Raw genomic sequence first — 17633 nt, 5'->3', positions numbered from 1 at the left:
AGCAGTCATGATTTAAACGTGTCTGGCGGCCATCTTTAACCTTCTTCCACCACTGCGCCACCCAGACAAGAAGCTTTGATCACTGCTGTCTTACTCAAATCTGCCCTTTAGCAACAGCCCCCCCCCACCGGAGCAGTTGAGATCAGCTCCAGACCTCCAGCTCTGTCTCCCTCCAATGCAACAGATAGACAGGGTGGGAGGACGGCACCCAGCTGGCTGGCGAGCGCCACAGGTAGCCAGCAACAAGTGTGCATCCATTACTGTGTGGAACCGTTGAAGGAAGTTATGAGCTCACAACGTTTTTGTTCAACCAATCAGATGGCGGTGACCTGCCGTGCTGGGGGCCGGACGTGGCTCCAGAGACCCCGAGGGGAGGCGACTTTACCCTGATAAGAGACTCAACTCTTCTTCTGGTGTTCACACCAAACAGACACTTCCTGTCTGTCATGGAGCAGCAACAACAGAGCTGTTTATGTTATATAACACGCATGTTTTCACTCGCTGCCAGTGTTGCCTGAAACATGTGACACGTGCACGCCCCCTCCTGCTACTGGTACAAAGAGGCCGACGCTTTCCTAGTGTGACGTGACATCACTTCCTGTTGTTCTCCCTTCCAACAGACATGTTCCAAACCTCTAAATGCTCAGAGATCCATTACTGGACGGTAACTTCCCTCCTACAGGAAACTTTATTGACGGGATGGCTGATCCCGGGGGACGGCGAGTACACCAGCCAGGCGGCTCCTTGCCGGTGATGCAACATCAACATGATAGCCTCAGTAGAGGACGCCGACCCCGGGGGCGGGGGGGCCTCACATAGTCTGGTCATGAAAGATGAGAGGACTTGATGCAATTTGTCCTGCAACACAAACTGCATACAAAACCCAGGACAGAATAAAAAGACGTTATTCCTAAAAGATTCTAATTAAATTAACGGCCACACACGCGAGCGTCTGGCGAGCGGCGCTGCTCTCTGCCTGATTACCGCGCCGGGGTTGGCCGACGTCCCTCACATCTCGTGTCTCCTCAGCTATCGATCATGTTGATGCTGCACGAGGCCGCGAGACTCTTCAGGACTGAGACGGACCTCTAAATAATAAATAGTCCTGCACACAAATGGAGCTTTCACATATCGACGGGCAGTCGCGCCCGACCTGCTCGCTCCATCACGTGTGGACACGCACATGTATGTGCCCCCCCCCCACACACACACACCTCCTTGATCTCTTTGGACTTTTAATTCCTGGTGATCAAAGTCGAATGTGACAAAAATCACCAAACATAGCAGCTCAGCATCAGGAAGGAGTATTAGAAGTAGTATTAGAAGTAGTATTAAAAGTAGTATTAGTAGTAGTATTAGAAGTAGTATTAGTAGGAGTGTTAGAAGTAGTATTAGAAGTAGTATTAGAAGTAGTATTAGTAGGCGTATTAGAAGTAGTATTAGTAGGAGTATTAGAAGCAGTATTAGTAGGCGTATTAGAAGTAGTATTAGAAGTCGTATTAGAAGTAGTATTAGTAGGAGTATTAGAAGTAGTATTAGAAGTAGTATTAGAAGTCGTATTAGTAGGAGTATTAGTAGGAGTATTAGAAGTAGTATTAGAAGTAGTATTAGTAGGAGTATTAGAAGTAGTATTAAAAGTAGTATTAGAAGTCGTATTAGTAGGAGTATTAGTAGGAGTATTACAAGTAGTATTAGTAGGAGTATTACAGGTAGTATTAGTAGGAGTATTAGAAGGAGTATTAGTAGGAGTATTAGAAGTAGTATTAGAAGTAGTATTAGTAGTAGTATTAGAAGTAGTATTAGTAGGAGTGTTAGAAGTAGTATTAGAAGTCGTATTAGAAGTAGTATTAGTAGGAGTATTAGAAGTAGTATTAGAAGTTGTATTAGAAGTAGTATTAGTATGAGTATTAGAAGTAGTATTAGAAGTCGTATTAGTAGGAGTATTAGAAGTAGTATTAGAAGTAGTATTAGAAGTAGTATTAGTAGGAGTATTAGAAGTAGTATTAGTAGGAGTATTAGAAGTAGTATTAGAAGTAGTATTAGTAGGAGTATTAGAAGTAGTATTAGTAGGAGTGTTAGAAGTAGTATTAGAAGTAGTATTAGAAGTAGTATTAGTAGGCGTATTAGAAGTAGTATTAGTAGGAGTATTAGAAGTAGTATTAGAAGTAGTATTAGAAGTCGTATTAGTAGGAGTATTAGTAGGAGTATTAGAAGTAGTATTAGAAGTAGTATTAGTAGGAGTATTAGAAGTAGTATTAAAAGTAGTATTAGAAGTCGTATTAGTAGGAGTATTAGTAGGAGTATTACAAGTAGTATTAGTAGGAGTATTACAGGTAGTATTAGTAGGAGTATTAGAAGGAGTATTAGTAGGAGTATTAGAAGTAGTATTAGAAGTAGTATTAGTAGTAGTATTAGAAGTAGTATTAGTAGGAGTGTTAGAAGTAGTATTAGAAGTAGTATTAGAAGTAGTATTAGTAGGAGTATTAGAAGTAGTATTAGAAGTTGTATTAGAAGTAGTATTAGTAGGAGTATTAGAAGTAGTATTAGAAGTCGTATTAGTAGGAGTATTAGAAGTAGTATTAGAAGTAGTATTAGAAGTAGTATTAGTAGGAGTATTAGAAGTAGTATTAGTAGGAGTATTAGAAGTAGTATTAGAAGTAGTATTAGAAGTCGTATTAGTAGGAGTATAAGTAGGAGTATTAGAAGTAGTATTAGAAGTAGTATTAGTAGGAGTATTAGAAGTAGTATTAGTAGGAGTATTAGAAGTAGTATTAGAAGTCGTATTACTAGGAGTATTAGAAGTAGTATTAGAAGTAGTATTAGTAGGAGTATTAGAAGTAGTATTAGAAGTAGTATTAGTAGGCGTATTAGAAGTAGTATTAGTAGGAGTATTAGAAGCAGTATTAGTAGGCGTATTAGAAGTAGTATTAGAAGTAGTATTAGTAGGAGTATTAGAAGTAGTATTAGAAGTAGTATTAGAAGTCGTATTAGTAGGAGTATTAGTAGGAGTATAAGTAGGAGTATTAGAAGTAGTATTAGAAGTAGTATTAGTAGGAGTATTAGAAGTAGTATTAGTAGGAGTATTAGAAGTAGTATTAGAAGTCGTATTACTAGGAGTATTAGAAGTAGTATTAGAAGTAGTATTAGTAGGAGTATTAGAAGTAGTATTAGAAGTAGTATTAGTAGGCGTATTAGAAGTAGTATTAGTAGGAGTATTAGAAGTAGTATTAGAAGTAGTATTAGTAGGAGTATTAGAAGTAGTATTAAAAGTAGTATTAGAAGTCGTATTAGTAGGAGTATTAGTAGGAGTATTACAAGTAGTATTAGTAGGAGTATTACAGGTAGTATTAGTAGGAGTATTAGAAGGAGTATTAGTAGGAGTATTAGAAGTAGTGTTAGTAGGAGTATTAATAGGAGTATTAGAAGTAGTGTTAGAAGTAGTATTAATAGGAGTATTAGAAGTAGTATTAGTAGGAGTATTAGTAGTAGTATTAGTAGGAGTATTAGAAGGAGTATTAGTTGGAGTATTAATAGGAGTATTAGTAGTAGTATTAGTAGGAGTATTAGAAGGAGTATTAGTAGGAGTATTAGAAGTAGTATTAGTAGGAGTATTAGTAGAAGTATTATTAGGAGTATTCGAAGGAGTATTAGAAGCAGTATTAGTAGGAGTTCCACAAAAATATTGTGTCAGCAAGCACTCATATTTATACAGTAAACAGTCATACAGGAAGTCACAACACACACACACACACACACAAACACACACAAACACACACACACACACACACACAGGACTCACTCATCGTGTTGAGTTCTACAGGTTCTTTTTAAAACGCCTTTGAGGAATCGAAGTACTTAGCGGTGCGTCGTTCTTCGTCGTTGGGTCCACACAGGAACCCGCCCACTCGCTGAGGACACACCCCCACACCAGCTCAGCAGGAAGGAGGAGGAGATGAAAGTGAGGAGGAACGTTACGCCAACATCTGTCACTCAAAGCTGAAATTGATGAATGGCGGTTACGTTTCTCAGTTCATCCTCGAGTCCCAGTGGATGTTTGCGCTGTATTTGAGTTCCTTCCTTCTTCCTACTATCGTGTTCCTGGAAAGTGACAGTGACCTTTAACCTTTTACCACAGCTGGAAATCAGCCAGGGAGACCAAACCTTGCCTGGTTACTGTTACATTTCAACATGTGTGCTTCATGGCCTGCTAACATTAGCAGTCTGTTAGCGAGGAGTGCTAGCTCCATCAGGTTTTCTTCTTCTCAACACAAATGACAGTACCTCTGCAGGGATGTGTGAGCTGGCGGTGATTTTCAAGATGTTTTGGCATCATGGAGTTGTTGTTGACAGACGCTGGCAACAGCTAGCACGCCACTCACCGTGCTAGCCTGGGACAGCTAGTTGGCCTCATCCCTCGCTGGCCGCCAGGGGACAGTCGTCACTGAGGGTCCACGGCTGAGAACAGGCCAAGGTGGGAGGATCAAGATGAGGCCTGCTGCCGGCTGGAATGTCTCTGTCGTGGTGAAACATGAGATGATGTCAGAGATGAGCAGCTGTGCTAGCAGCAGCAGCTAACCAGGTGTGCCTCAGCTACAGCAACGATCAGCATTCATTTGTAGGCTTTGAGTAGAAGAAACTAACACAGATCAAAGGCTTGAACACCTTCATTCACCTGAGAACACTTAAAATATATGTAAACATGAGTAGTAGCAGTACTGCTAGTAGTAGTAGTAGTATTAAGAGTCCTCTACTTGCAGATTCCCGTTGTAGAGGCGCAGCCAAATAGAGGGAACAATGGCAGGTGTGAACTCTGCGTTGATGATTGGCTGAGTGGTGGAGGGAACCTGCAGCGCGTCACAGGATGTAGTTCTACCACACTATTTGTCAACTTGTTTAGTTGGGTTTTGGTTTCGTTTCACAGACGTCTTGCTTCCTAAACTAAGTTGATGAACCAGTGTTTTGTTTTTGTCCAACTCAAAATGAAAGTGAACTTCATGGAGGAGTTGAGGTCACTGAGTCGCTGTTGTTCTTGCCTGCAGCCATTTTGGCTGACTTGATAATGGTGTCATGGGGTGGAGAAATAGCACACCGCTTTAAATGACCTCACCCCCCCACGGGTTGAATTTCTATTGTGTCTGTGAGCTCACCGTAGTACTTTTACTACCTGATTGTACATACAGTATTTCAACCACACTGGACCAGGAAGAGCAGCAGCTGTTGATTGTGTAAAACTTGGAAGCTGAATTTCACTAAACTTGGTGTGTGTGCGTGTGTGCGCAAGTGTGTGTGTGTGTGTGTGTGTGTGTGTGTGTGTGTGTGTGTGTGTGTGTGTGTGTGTGTGTTTAATGTGCTCGAAGGGTTCTCTTGTGGCAGGTATCAATCGCACAATGAAGTATTTCCGTTAGCGAGAGGATTCATGTACACGCAGGAATACAGGCTTTAGAAATATCACACATTCCGGGATGTGATAACATGTTTCTGTAAAAAGGAACACAGAGTTCAGCAGGTTCTCCAACATGCCAACACCTGGTGGTGGGCGTCGCCATGGGGGGGGATTTGGCTGTGACAGATGAGAACATTTACCCTGGCAGGCTTCCACTGCGCTCTATCTCCCCTCTGGTTTGACGACATGTTGCAGCTCTCTGTCCTGACTTGAGCTGGATTATAGATATTTTATGTCCTTCCTTCTCTTTGTGCTGGCAAGACATGGCGTGTAACATGGCGTGTAACATGGCGTGTTACTTCCCAACATCAGAAGTAGTCAAATTAAAATACACAGTAAAACTAGAAATACTGCGATGTGTGTTCCAGTCCCAGTGGCCTTGACCTTTGACCACCAGCATTGTCCCAGCTCATCCTTGAGTCCCAGTGGACAGAGATGACGCTTCATTTTTCACGGAGGCAAAGGCAGCGTGAACCACACGTGACCAGGGCCAGGAACAACACTCGCGGTACCACAGTTTGAGGTTCTGAACTGGCGAACTCAACCCAGCGTTTCCCACCTGTTTGTGAGCGTGTTCACGTGAAAGGAAGCTGGAAGGACAAAACCATTTTCTAACATATTCAGATACCTCTGACAGGCAGATGAGGCTGGCATGAGGCTGGCATGAGGTGGCAGCGGCGGCGGCGGCGGCGGCGGCGGTGGCAGCGTAAGGTGCCGGCACCTTGGTGAGGATGAACCTCCTACATGAGGTTTCAGAGACAGCAGCAGGGCTGCTCAGCGCGGGACAGTCTGTCTGGGAGGAGACGGGACGAATGACGGAGAACAGAAAGTGTCAGCATCGCTGAGAGAAGCCCAGCAGGTGAGCGCGCAGAGAGGGTGCTGTTGCTCTGAAATAGAAAGTGATTAGCCATTAATTAGCCAGAGTTTGGGGAGTCGTTTCCATCCTCAGAGCAGACTTGAAAGACTTACAACGCCAACATCCTGCTTGACCACCGGCAACAGGGTTAGCGTCAGCTGGCGAACGCGGACAGTCCAGCGCAGGAAACACTGAAGGCGAACACAATGTTCAGAGGTCAGAGGTGGACACTGCAGGTTTGTGAATGAGTGGAGGATTCTGATTGGACAAAATGATCACACAGGACTGCCAATCAAATCACTTCTCAAGACAGGCGTGATGTAAACACATCACGACGAGCTGTCGAGTGTGAAGACATGAGTCGGCATTCTGAGAGCGGTGCAGATGACGCCATCCGCCCAGAGACAGACAGAAGACATGCCAGTTAGCTTTGCTAGCTTAGCACAAGGACTGGTAGCAAGTGTTAGCATAGCTCCATCGAAACCCATCGCATGCAGGGCCGGCCGAGGCACAAGCGAACTCAGCGGCTCGATTCGAGTCTCCCAATCGAGTGTCGGGTGTCTTTTTGCTTTTTTTTTTTTTTTTGTGAAACATTAAAAACTTAAAGAGGTGACAACATAATTTAATGAATGAATGACAATAGCTCATAGTTCTGCATTTATACTTGATGATGTCACATTATAGCGTGACGTTTGTGTCAACATTCGTCCAGCACAGTTTACTCCACCTGGTGATGGGGGGCAAAACCAAACTCTGCCGAGGGCCCCCTGAAGGCTCTGGCCTGCCAGGTCGTCAGGCCACGTGATAAAAACCTAACATTCAAACAAAATGTCCTTTTCATTCAAAACAACAACAAAAGTACAAAATAAAATAAAATGTCGTTTCCATTTTGTCATAAATTAAAAGAAAAAGTTGAATTAAACCAAACAAGACCCCTGAAATCAAAGCAAGCGTCCCTTTCATTGAACAAACCGCTCCAAAAACTCTGACCGACCCAGTAACAGGCTGTCTGTGTATCGTTGGCATGGAGACGAGTCCTGGCCAGCACATCGCGTCCTGAGGGGGTGAAGCGCTCGTGGATTATCGTGTACCTGTCTGTATGTGCTGCGGCCGCGAGGGCAGGAGGACATAAACGCGGCTTTAGGGTTACAAAAAAAAAAAAAATGCTCCGGTTGGACCGGCCATTCGGGAAACCATGTGATAGATGGGGGAGGGGCATCATACTCTAAGACAGCATTTTCATTGGACACAAATGTAGTACACGCCCCCTTAGTGCAGGATGAGCCAAAGGTCATGTGATTTTTACAGGAAGAGAAATTGAATTATTTGAAGGTGGTATATAAACTGCTACTGGGAGGCATGGCTCAGAGGGAGCGTGGTCGTCTAGCGACCCGAGGGTCGCTAGTTCAATCCCCACTTCCCCCGGTGACCTTGTCCTGAGCAAGATACTGAACCCCTAACTGCTCCTGGTGAGCAGGTTGGCACCTTGCAGGGCAGCTCCACCATCGGTGTGTGTGTGTGTGTGAGAGACGACACAATTAAGCACCTTGAGCGCTGCGAAGATAGAAAGGCTATGAAAAAGTTCATTTTCCATTTCATCGATCAAGACTCACACCTAAAACTGAGACGTGAACATTGGGAACTTGACACAAAAAGTAAAGTGGACACTAAGTGAAGCACACGCCCTCCACCCCCCCCCCCCCCCACTGAGGGCACCCACATCCTGGTGTTTCTTTCTTCCTCGTGAAGCTGCTGACGCCATGCAAACACACAATTCCTGCAACTGTCAGGACTTCCTGACCTCATGTATGTCGTTGTGTTGTCGTTGTGTTGTCGTTGTGTAACCAACTGCACCGCTCTGTGCTCCCTTGGGGATAAATGAAGTTTTCTGAATCTTATTGTGATTTTGTTGTTTTGCACTTCTGGGCCTCCGTATCTGGGTGCTGGGTCCCGTCCTCAAAGAGACCAGGTTCTCCTCAGACCATTGGAGGCTGGTGTGGATCCATCATGTTTACATTCACCGCTGGTCCACTCGTACAGGAGCTTTGGGTCGACCCCTTCAGTGTGTGTCATCTGGTCTGCAGCTCGTCTGTCAGTGAGGAATCTGGTGAACACAATGTACAGATCTGCTTCCTGTTTCCTGGTTTGAGCCGTGACCGCTATCGTGTGGCCGAGAGAGGAAATACAGTGAGTCAAAACAAGTCTGGGATGTTTCTCTCCTGGATCACTGCACTGACTTTAACATTCGGTTTATCGTTCCTAACTTCCATGAATGTCTGCGGGACACGCCAGATTCAAGGTTTTTAAAAGGCCATTTATTCTTTTACCAAAGACCACAAAAAGCACCGAACACTGTTGAACCGTGGGTTTTGCATAGGTGACATCGGTGTGTGAGCGTGTTGTGAGATGTGTAGGATAAACAAGCTGAGAGCCCTCACAGCTGCATTTACACACTCGAAGATTCCACTATTAAACTAAAAATCACAATTCCAAATCTGACTAGGTTCATGTAAACAGTACAGGCAGCAGCCTCAGATGCGTGAACGCACTAGCTAAGTGCTAGCAGGTAGTTTTGCTAACATGTAATGAAACTCACCTGATTCATCAAAATACATTCAAAGTCTCTGCAATTTATAAAGTGTAAAGACAAAGTTAGCAAACAGCGAAATAGCAATCTTCCATACACACACATCAGAGGGACCTTATAACGGAAAGAATGACAGCTCACTTTAGCTCCGCCCTCAATCACAAGCCTAGCTAGCCGCAATTTGCATGTCTGGTTGCAAACAATAGAATATTAATACTCTTGAGCTGTGACTCTTACTCAGAATATTCTCAGTTACGGAACAAGAGCAAAAACATTATTACAGTGGAATACCGAGCGCATGTAATCGTAACAACATAGCTACTAGCAATGTAGCTAACGGCAGCTAGCGCAGACTCAACATACGTAGTTTTATTTGAAGACACAGACAACTGGACACATCTCTTGCAGTTGTTAAAAAAATGTCCAAAAATCTACTGATCCACAACAAATAAATAGAATGAACAAATATACAATATTCACATATTATTGTGGATATTTTGAAAGCTATAAATCAGGAATAGGCAGAATCCCAAATAGCAAACAAAATAAAGCAGATTTTGAGTTCCTCGTCAGTTCACTGAAAGATCCAATAGAACCAGCCTCTACTAACCCTGTGAATAATCAACACATAAAGTGCAAAAACAAAGGAATTGTGAGTACATAAGTGTTAGCATCATCTAGCTCAGGTCCAGGATGCTAGTTAGTTTAGCCCAATGGCTGGTAGTGGGTGGGAAGTGTTAGCATCAGCTAGCTCAGGTCCAGGATGCTAGTTAGTTTAGCCCAATGGCTGGTAGTGGGTGGGAAGTGTTAGCATCAGCTAGCTCAGGTCCAGGATGCTAGTTAGTTTAGCCCAATGGCTGGTAGTGGGTGGGAAGTGTTAGCATCAGCTAGCTCAGGTCCAGGCTAGTTAGCTTTGCCCAATGGCTGGTTGTGGGTGGGAAGTGTTAGCATCAGCTAGCTCAGGTCCAGGATGCTAGTTAGCTTAGCCCAATGGCTGGTAGTGGGTGGGAAGTGTTAGCATCAGTTAGCTCAGGTCCAGGCTAGTTATCTTAGCCCAATGACTGGTGGTGGTTGGGAAGTGTTAGCATCAGCTAGCTCAGGTCCAGGATGCTAGTTAGCTTAGCCCAATGGCTGGTAGTGTGTGGGAAGTGTTAGCATCAGCTAGCTCAGGTCCAGGCTAGTTAGCTTAAACCAATGGCTGGTGGTGGGTGGGAAGTGTTAGCATCAGCTAGCTCAGGTCCAGGATGCTGGTGTGTCCAGCAGGAATCCTCCTCCTCATCATCATCAGTAGCAGCAGTCGCTCTTCTAGTCCTCAACAAACCTTTGGTTCTGTTGACCCAAGTTCCAGTGGAGCTTTGGAGGTGCTGCGTCAAATCACTGCTCCCAGTCAGGAAAGTAGTTCCGGCTACGTGTCTGATTCTACCACTACAACGTCTCCTCATGTTAAACTGGTGTTCATCACCAAGGTGACACACAACCCTCCTGATATTAATGCAGGCAGAGACGGAGCTACGCTAACACTTCCCACCCACTACCAGTCATTGTGCTAAGCTATTGATTGAAGAGTCTCCTTTTTCATGTCTAGCTCTAAAGATGATTGAAGTAAAAGACTTTCTCACAAATGTTTTGAATAAAATCCACCATGAGTCCAGCCCTCTGCCTTGACTTTCCCTTTCTACTAGAAACCTGTCGTTGTGGTTTGACCCAGATCAAAACAGGATTGTAACATTAAACTTCCTCTTTAATTACGTTAAATAATAAGTCACAAATATATATCTCTAACTTGAATCTCAAAACAGCATATTAAATTTGGTAAAACATTGATTTATGACATTTTTTTAACCCTTTGAAACATCAAAAACATTTATTGATGCTTAATTGTTAGGTGTGGGGTCAGAGGTCAGGTCAGGGTGGGTTTAGGTTGGTATTTAACTCTGTTGTAGTCGTCAACTGTAGTTTCTACCGGTGGCGTCCTCCAGTATTCCTCAAGACCCAAAGCCAAGGACAGAACAATGGCTGCCATCTGCAACACCACACACACACACACACACACACACACACACACACACACACACACACACACACACACACACACACACACACACACACATTTGGAAATGGAAACATTGTTTGGAAAGTGATCTAAAAACATCACCAGAATGAGTACAATGTCTCAGGGACGTTGCCAGGAAATTTCTCTGTGGTACAAACGTCCACTTGGACTTGAGGATGAATTTTGGAGGTCAAAGGTCAATGAGGCAGAGACACATAACACATGTCTCTATATTTTTTCCTAATTCAGAAACTTGTAGTCAGTCATGACAACATGTAAATGCCTCCAGTGACTCATGGAGAAACTCGTTCATATTCGCTTGCAACTGCGTGCCTTTGAGCAAGAACCCGTCAGTCACATGTTCATATGACCAAGACGTGTTCTGGTAGACATTCAGCATTTCAAGAGTCCAGAGACGTGGAGGTCGGCGTGTTATCGTACCGTGATGGTGGCGAAGGCTGAAATGATTCCTATCCTGAGTTTGATGGGGAAGCTCAAGTAGCTCTTCAGGATGGGGCCGCAGGGCTGTCACATGCAGAGGTCAAAGGTCAATGTTACAATGAACGGCCCACCATTATTGATGCAAATTATGTTGCTACTCGAATGTCCACAAGATGATTAATGAGAGGAGAAACACAGAAAGAGATGGAAGGCCTGTGTGGGTGTGGTTACCTTGGAGTGAACCCATGTTTCATCTGAGACCTGTGAGGTCAAATGGGAAAGGTCACGAGCCACCGCCACACAGGGTCCGTCTGCACTAGCGTTACCTGACTGAGCACTTTAAGACAGAGAGAAGAGCAAAGACACGTCACAGGTGTGCTTGATGTCCTGCGGGTGACATCAGCAGAGGAAAAAAACCCTTTTTACAGTGATTGAGGTGGCATTTGGGTGAGGGCCGGGTCGACCTCTGACACCCGAGCAACAAAGCCTCACGGTGACTCATTTGCTCTGAGTGTTTTAAAGCATGAAGTTGTTGTGACCTGAATCAGGTCACAACAACTGTCCTCGTTACGGTTCGTTATCACTCAAAGAAAATCAAAGAAGAAGCAGAAGAAGAAGGTGAGCATATTCACCGCGCTTATTGGCCAGCCAGCGTCTCACCTCAGCTGTAGGTTGTGAGTGGACGGCGTGCAGAAGCAGGACACAGGAAGCTGATTCTCCCAGTCGTCAGAACTCCTCAAACCACAACATGAGTCCTGAGGAACATCTGACAGCTGCAGTTCCTGTAATGGCCACTAGATGCTGTCTCAGCATTAGTATTAGCTTGTCAAGTTGACTGGGACGAGGTTGTGGGTGTATGTGTGTACACACATATATATCTATGTTCTATGTTCCACGAAGGCGCCTGTGCGATTGCTGTTTACAGAAAATGGATCGGCGAGCTCGTCAGAAAAGATGACAAATACAAAGCGAGCTGTGAATGTTTGAGAGCAGTCAGGTGACTGAGATTCTGTTTAATTTTACTGTATTTATGTGTTTGTCTTACGGAGGTTTGTAGTTTGCTAAGTTCCCTCTGGATGTAGAGGTCGGCTCTGTGCAGGGGGGTCACGTTGAGGAACACCTCGTCCACGGCGCCGTCCATCTGAAGGTAGAACAGACAACGAAGCCCAGCCAATGATTGTTTACCTCAAACTAAAGAGTTTTCTGACGGCTAAAAACGATGTCTTTTTCTTGAATGTTTTGCATTATGGGAAATGTAGGATCCAGCATTTAAGACACAACGGACACGAGAGAGCTCGACACGTTCTAAGATGCTAAGCTGAACCTGCTAGCAATCAGCTGTTTATTTCCACCTCACGGCAGTCTTCTTTCTTGTGTCTTTCACCTCTGTTTTGTTCTCTACCACCTCTCAAGAGAAAATACCTGACTCCTGAGTTGGCACGTGCTCCATCATGTTCACCAGCTAGTTACTAAGTCCTACCCGCTGTTTCTGAGCAGGCAGCAGACACAACGTTACACTCCAAGGAGAGCCATGTGAGTTATTTGAGTTATGAGGCGCCAGTGACATTACAGGTACATTTTACCTGAGCTTGAACCTGAACCAGCGGTGAGGCGACAACCATCAGCGCCACAAACTCCACCATTATTAGACCTGAAAACTGAGGACAAACACATATTAGCCCCGCCCCCAAACGTGGGTGTTTATCTTGTTGGGGAAAACGGCATTTTGATTGGTTCTTAATGTCTACGACAGCCTCAGGCAGTCAAAGGGTCCAGGTGAGGGTCTCACTACGACCTAAAAAAAGACTCTTGGTGACTCCTTTTCAGTTGCCAGATGACAACTTAACTTTTCAATTAATATTCGTAACAAGTAGATCATTGCAGGTTAAACACATACTTTCCAAACCAGACATGAAAACAATAAGTTACAGAAAAAGCCGAAAAGCTGCTGAGTGGTGGGACGAACGAGCAGGAACTCGTTTACTTTATTAGCTGCCAAACTGCAAAACAGCAACATGGAGGAGAGAAAATGGCGTGAATGCGTGACCTCAGCAGGATTACGTGAATGCCTCATCCTTCTACCGCAGATTGCCAACATAGCTTGCTAACACACAGCTAACATAGCATGCTAACACACAGCTAACATAGCATGCTAACCTTGTTTGCTTACATACATTAACAGGACATTTTTGTAAAGTGGGGGTTTTGGTCTGTCCTCAGTCCTGGACTCGCAGTTTGAGGGTCAGTACAGGTTGGAACTGGGTTTGGCGTCTGTTCAGGGGTTTGTTGGGTACAAAATCCAAGTCCCCTTGTAAGTAGTTTGGGGACGTTTCCATGGAAACGAGAATAAGTAATGGAAGCAAGACTGACCACCAGTAGCAGAGGTTTCAGGTCCAAAGAGGCAGCACAGATGCCCAGAATCGACAAAACCATGGTGATGGGTCCAAACACCTGCAGGAGCAGCAAGCCGTCGCTGCTGGACAACTGCTTGAACAACTGGAAACAGACACACACGCGCGGTCACAGTTACACACTGTGTCCTCACTCGCTCTCCATACACCTACGAAACGTAGCAAGTTATGATTCCTATCACGGCCACCAGAGGGACGAGAAGGTGCCAACACAGCAGCATCCTGAACCTGTGCTCGCTAATGCTAACACTTCCCACCCACTACCAGTCATTGTGCTAAGCTAACTAGCCTGGACCTGAGCTCCCTAGAGGAGGGACTACATGCCTGTTGAGTATAAACTTGAGTGTGATTGCAGTTTCACACCTAATCAACAACAACAACAACAACAACAACAACAACAACAGTTTCCTCAATAGCAGGTAAACATGGATGGAAGCCAGTCAGGCAGCTTTGTCTCCACCTCAGCCACTGGTATGTTCCCATCGATGGAGGAGAAGCCGACGCCGATCATCACCACGCCAGACACCTGCAGAGCATGAGAGGAAGAGCCCAGTCAAAGAGCAGACCAGAGGAGGAAGTCTGGAAGAGAAGCGACATTCCTGGGAAACTGCCGTCTCCCCAGAGATGCGCCGTCAGACGCCCATCAGCCATCAGACGCGTGAGAGACGCCGTGGCTTCTTCAGGATCTTTTTTAGTGCAACTGCAGTTTCAAGCAGCACAACACAAGACACCAGAGATGTTCAGGTCCAGGATATTTCCCTCCATACGGACTCTCGGGCCGATGCCTTAGGGAGAGTTTCCCAGGCCCGGTCCAACTACATTAGTCACTTCGTGTGTGTGTGTGTGTGCGTGCGTGTGTGTGTGTGCGTGTCCAATCATCTCCTTCCAATACTGAGCATGCTCGAATGGGTGAGCTGGCTACTTCCTGTTAGCCCTCTGCTAACTTGAATGTGGATAAATAATTAACTTACGCTGCTTTTATAGAAATCAGAATGTTATTTGACCAAATTGATCAAATTCCACTTTGTCTGTCTCATCTGCCTTCATTAATATGTTATTGTAGTTTATAATTTGTACTGTATTCTATATTAAGTGTTTTTATACTTCTTATTACTGTTTCTTTCTTGTCTAAGTAACACAACGTCAATGCTAAAGATCATTAATAACGGTGAGGACCTGAGTCACGCTTCAGCCTAGAATAAACCCATCAGGGTTAAATGCTAACCTGAAGCAGCAAGCTAACATTACTGCTAACTTGTATTAGCGAGGAGCTTGTTTAAGTAGCATCTGAAGTAGCTAACGCTATAATAAAACATGAATATGAATATAATTCAAAAGTAACAGCCGCAGTGAGAGGAAAATAATGTTTAATAGAAATATTACATTTATTTCAATAAATGTTTAAATCCATTATTCCTGTATTCTGTCTCTATTAAAAAAAAACCTTAATTATATTACTATACTATTATTATTATAGTTTAAAGGTCAAACACTATTGAGTTTTTTTATCGTCTTTCTTGTCAGCCTTTCCTCCCGCTGCGGTTCACCTCCATCACAAGTAAACACAAACATACAGCGAGCAGCTAGCAGTTAGCAGTTAGCACTTTGCTTACCAGCAGCAACACTGTGACACAGATGTCGAGTCCTCGCAAGTAACTCCTACAGCGAGCCATGACCGCTGTCTGAGAGCGTCCAGCCAAAATAGAACCAGAGAGGAGAGCAGAGGGGAGTGTGTGTGTGTGTGTGTGTGTGTGTGTGTGTGTGTGTGTGTGTGTGTGTGTGTGTGTGTGTGTGTGTGTGATGGATGTTGTTTAAAGCTCAGAGTTTGGCTGCAGAACCGAGAACATGACCAAGTTTGGAAGATAAGCTGAGAGAGCAGAGAGGGAGAGGAGAAGACAGGAGATGGAGAGATTTTAAGTTGTAAAGGAACTTCCAGCTCCATAATTAAATGATTTCATCCACAAAAACAGACATCCTGTGGATGGTTGAGTCCCACGGATCTGTAAGCCTGTCACTGTGACCTATGACCTCCAGAATCCTTCGGTTCATCCTTGATCCCAGTGAACATTTGTGCCACAGTTGAGGAAATTCCATGCACAAGACTGATCACGTCAGTGAGGACAGTCACATGACTTCAAGGTCACCACCTCTGAGCTTCAGGCTTCTTGTGTTTTCCCTCTGATGACCTTTAATGACCTCCATGACCTCTGTAGGCTCCTCTAGACTCTTGTTAGCAACCCAGGTTTTTAAGACTCCACCACTCCAACATCCACCAGTCTGGTGTTACTGGTGGATCTGATGTAGACCTGAACCTCCACCATCCACCAGTCTGGTGTTTACTGGTGGATCTGATGTAGAACTGAACCTCCACCATCCACCAGTCTGGTGTTTACTGGTGGATCTGATGTAGAACTGAACCTCCACCATCCACCGGTCTGGTGTTTACTGGTGGATCTGATGTAGAACTGAACCTCCACCATCCACGGTCTGGTGTTTACTGGTGGATCTGATGTAGAACTGAACCTGCAACATCCAGCGGTCTGGTGTTTACTGGTGGATCTGATGTAGAACTGAACCTCCACCATCCACCGGTCTGGTGTTTACTGGTGGATCTGATGTAGAACTGAACCTCCAACATCTACCGGTCTGGTGTTTACTGGTGGATCTGATGTAGAACTGAACCTCCACCATCCAGCGGTCTGGTGTTTACTGGTGGATCTGATGTAGAACTGAACCTCCACCATCCAGCGGTCTGGTGTTTACTGGTGGATCTGATGTAGAACTGAACCTCCACCATCCACCGGTCTGGTGTTTACTGGTGGATCTGATGTAGACCTGAACCTCCACCATCCACCGGTCTGGTGTTTACTGGTGGATCTGATGTAGAACTGAACCTCCAACATCCACCGGTCTGGTGTTTACTGGTGGATCTGATGTAGAACTGAACCTCCAACATCCACCGGTCTGGTGTTTACTGGTGGATCTGATGTAGAACTGAACCTCCACCATCCACCGGTCTGGTGTTTACTGGTGGATCTGATGTAGAACTGAACCTCCAACATCCACCGGTCTGGTGTTTACTGGTGGATCTGATGTAGAACTGAACCTCCAACATTCACCGGTCTGGTGTTTACTGGTGGATCTGATGTAGAACTGAACCTCCAACATCCACCGGTCTGGTGTTTACTGGTGGATCTGATGTAGAACTGAACCTCCACCATCCACCGGTCTGGTGTTTACTGGTGGATCTGATGTAGAACTGAACCTCCAACATCCACCGGTCTGGTGGCAACTCCTGTATTTCTGACATGGCGTTCCCCTCACGTGAGTTCCATGTTTGGTGGAATGTGACAGAGGCTGTTGGTTCGTCCAGTGAAGCCTCCTGAGCAGGTATGACAGCATCAGATAAAAGAAAGGAATCCAGTGGAGTCATTCGCCATGGCGCTGTGTTGACATAAGACCAAAAATAACCCTCTGCCTGGGTGTGTGTTTATGTCCACACGTGTGTGAGTGCGACAGAGTTCCTGCTCTCAACACACACGCTGAGCTTTCTAATAATACAGATATAACAATAATAATGATGATGTCGGCGATGACAGACAGCATTCATGGAGGACAGCTGCTACACCCGAGGAGCTTGTCAGATGAGAATAGGGCGCTTGTCTCTGGGTGGAGCTTCTGTGTGACATCAGACTGGTCTGGAGCTGCCAGGACCCTGGAGTTTGCTTCTTCAAGCGAAATCTGCTGCCCCATAAATGAAAATACCCAGACTGGAACAGTCCTGATGGGGGCGCTACAGCAACCATATCAGATTTCCCTCAAACTGTCAAATTACTCCATCA

General features: G+C 44.9%; 1 protein-coding gene across 1 annotated transcript; it reads right to left on the bottom strand.

Moving 5' to 3' along the window:
- Positions 1-8615: 8615 nt before the first annotated feature.
- Positions 8616-15589, bottom strand: LOC147262601 (23 kDa integral membrane protein-like). Its single transcript, XM_086202420.1, has 9 exons — positions 15405-15589; positions 14252-14317; positions 13751-13876; positions 12964-13038; positions 12426-12521; positions 12041-12135; positions 11612-11717; positions 11381-11464; positions 8616-10909 (listed from the first exon to the last, which is right to left on the bottom strand). The coding sequence occupies exons 1-9, from the start codon at positions 15462-15464 to the stop codon at positions 10787-10789; spliced, it is 831 nt and encodes a 276-aa protein (XP_086058546.1). The 5' UTR covers positions 15465-15589; the 3' UTR covers positions 8616-10786.
- Positions 15590-17633: the final 2044 nt, after the last annotated feature.

Source organism: Aulostomus chinensis, chromosome 4 (assembly GCF_037954235.1).
Source record: "Aulostomus chinensis isolate RoL2024-O1b breed Wild chromosome 4, RoL_Achi_v1.0, whole genome shotgun sequence".
NCBI lineage: Eukaryota > Metazoa > Chordata > Actinopteri > Syngnathiformes > Aulostomidae > Aulostomus > Aulostomus chinensis.
The sequence above is the reverse complement of the archived record's forward strand: the minus strand, read 5'-3'. Positions and strand labels throughout refer to the sequence as shown.

Excerpts from the sequence above, each read along its gene's own strand:
- LOC147262601 (XM_086202420.1), bottom strand. The coding sequence starts at position 15,464 with ATGGCTCGCTGTAGGAGTTACTTGCGAGGACTCGACATCTGTGTCACA. Across the intron at positions 14,318-15,404 it reads GTGTCACAGTGTTGCTGCTG|GTGTCTGGCGTGGTGATGAT; the intron begins GTAAGCAAAGTG and ends CATGCTCTGCAG. Across the intron at positions 11,465-11,611 it reads AAACATGGGTTCACTCCAAG|CCCTGCGGCCCCATCCTGAA; the intron begins GTAACCACACCC and ends TGCATGTGACAG.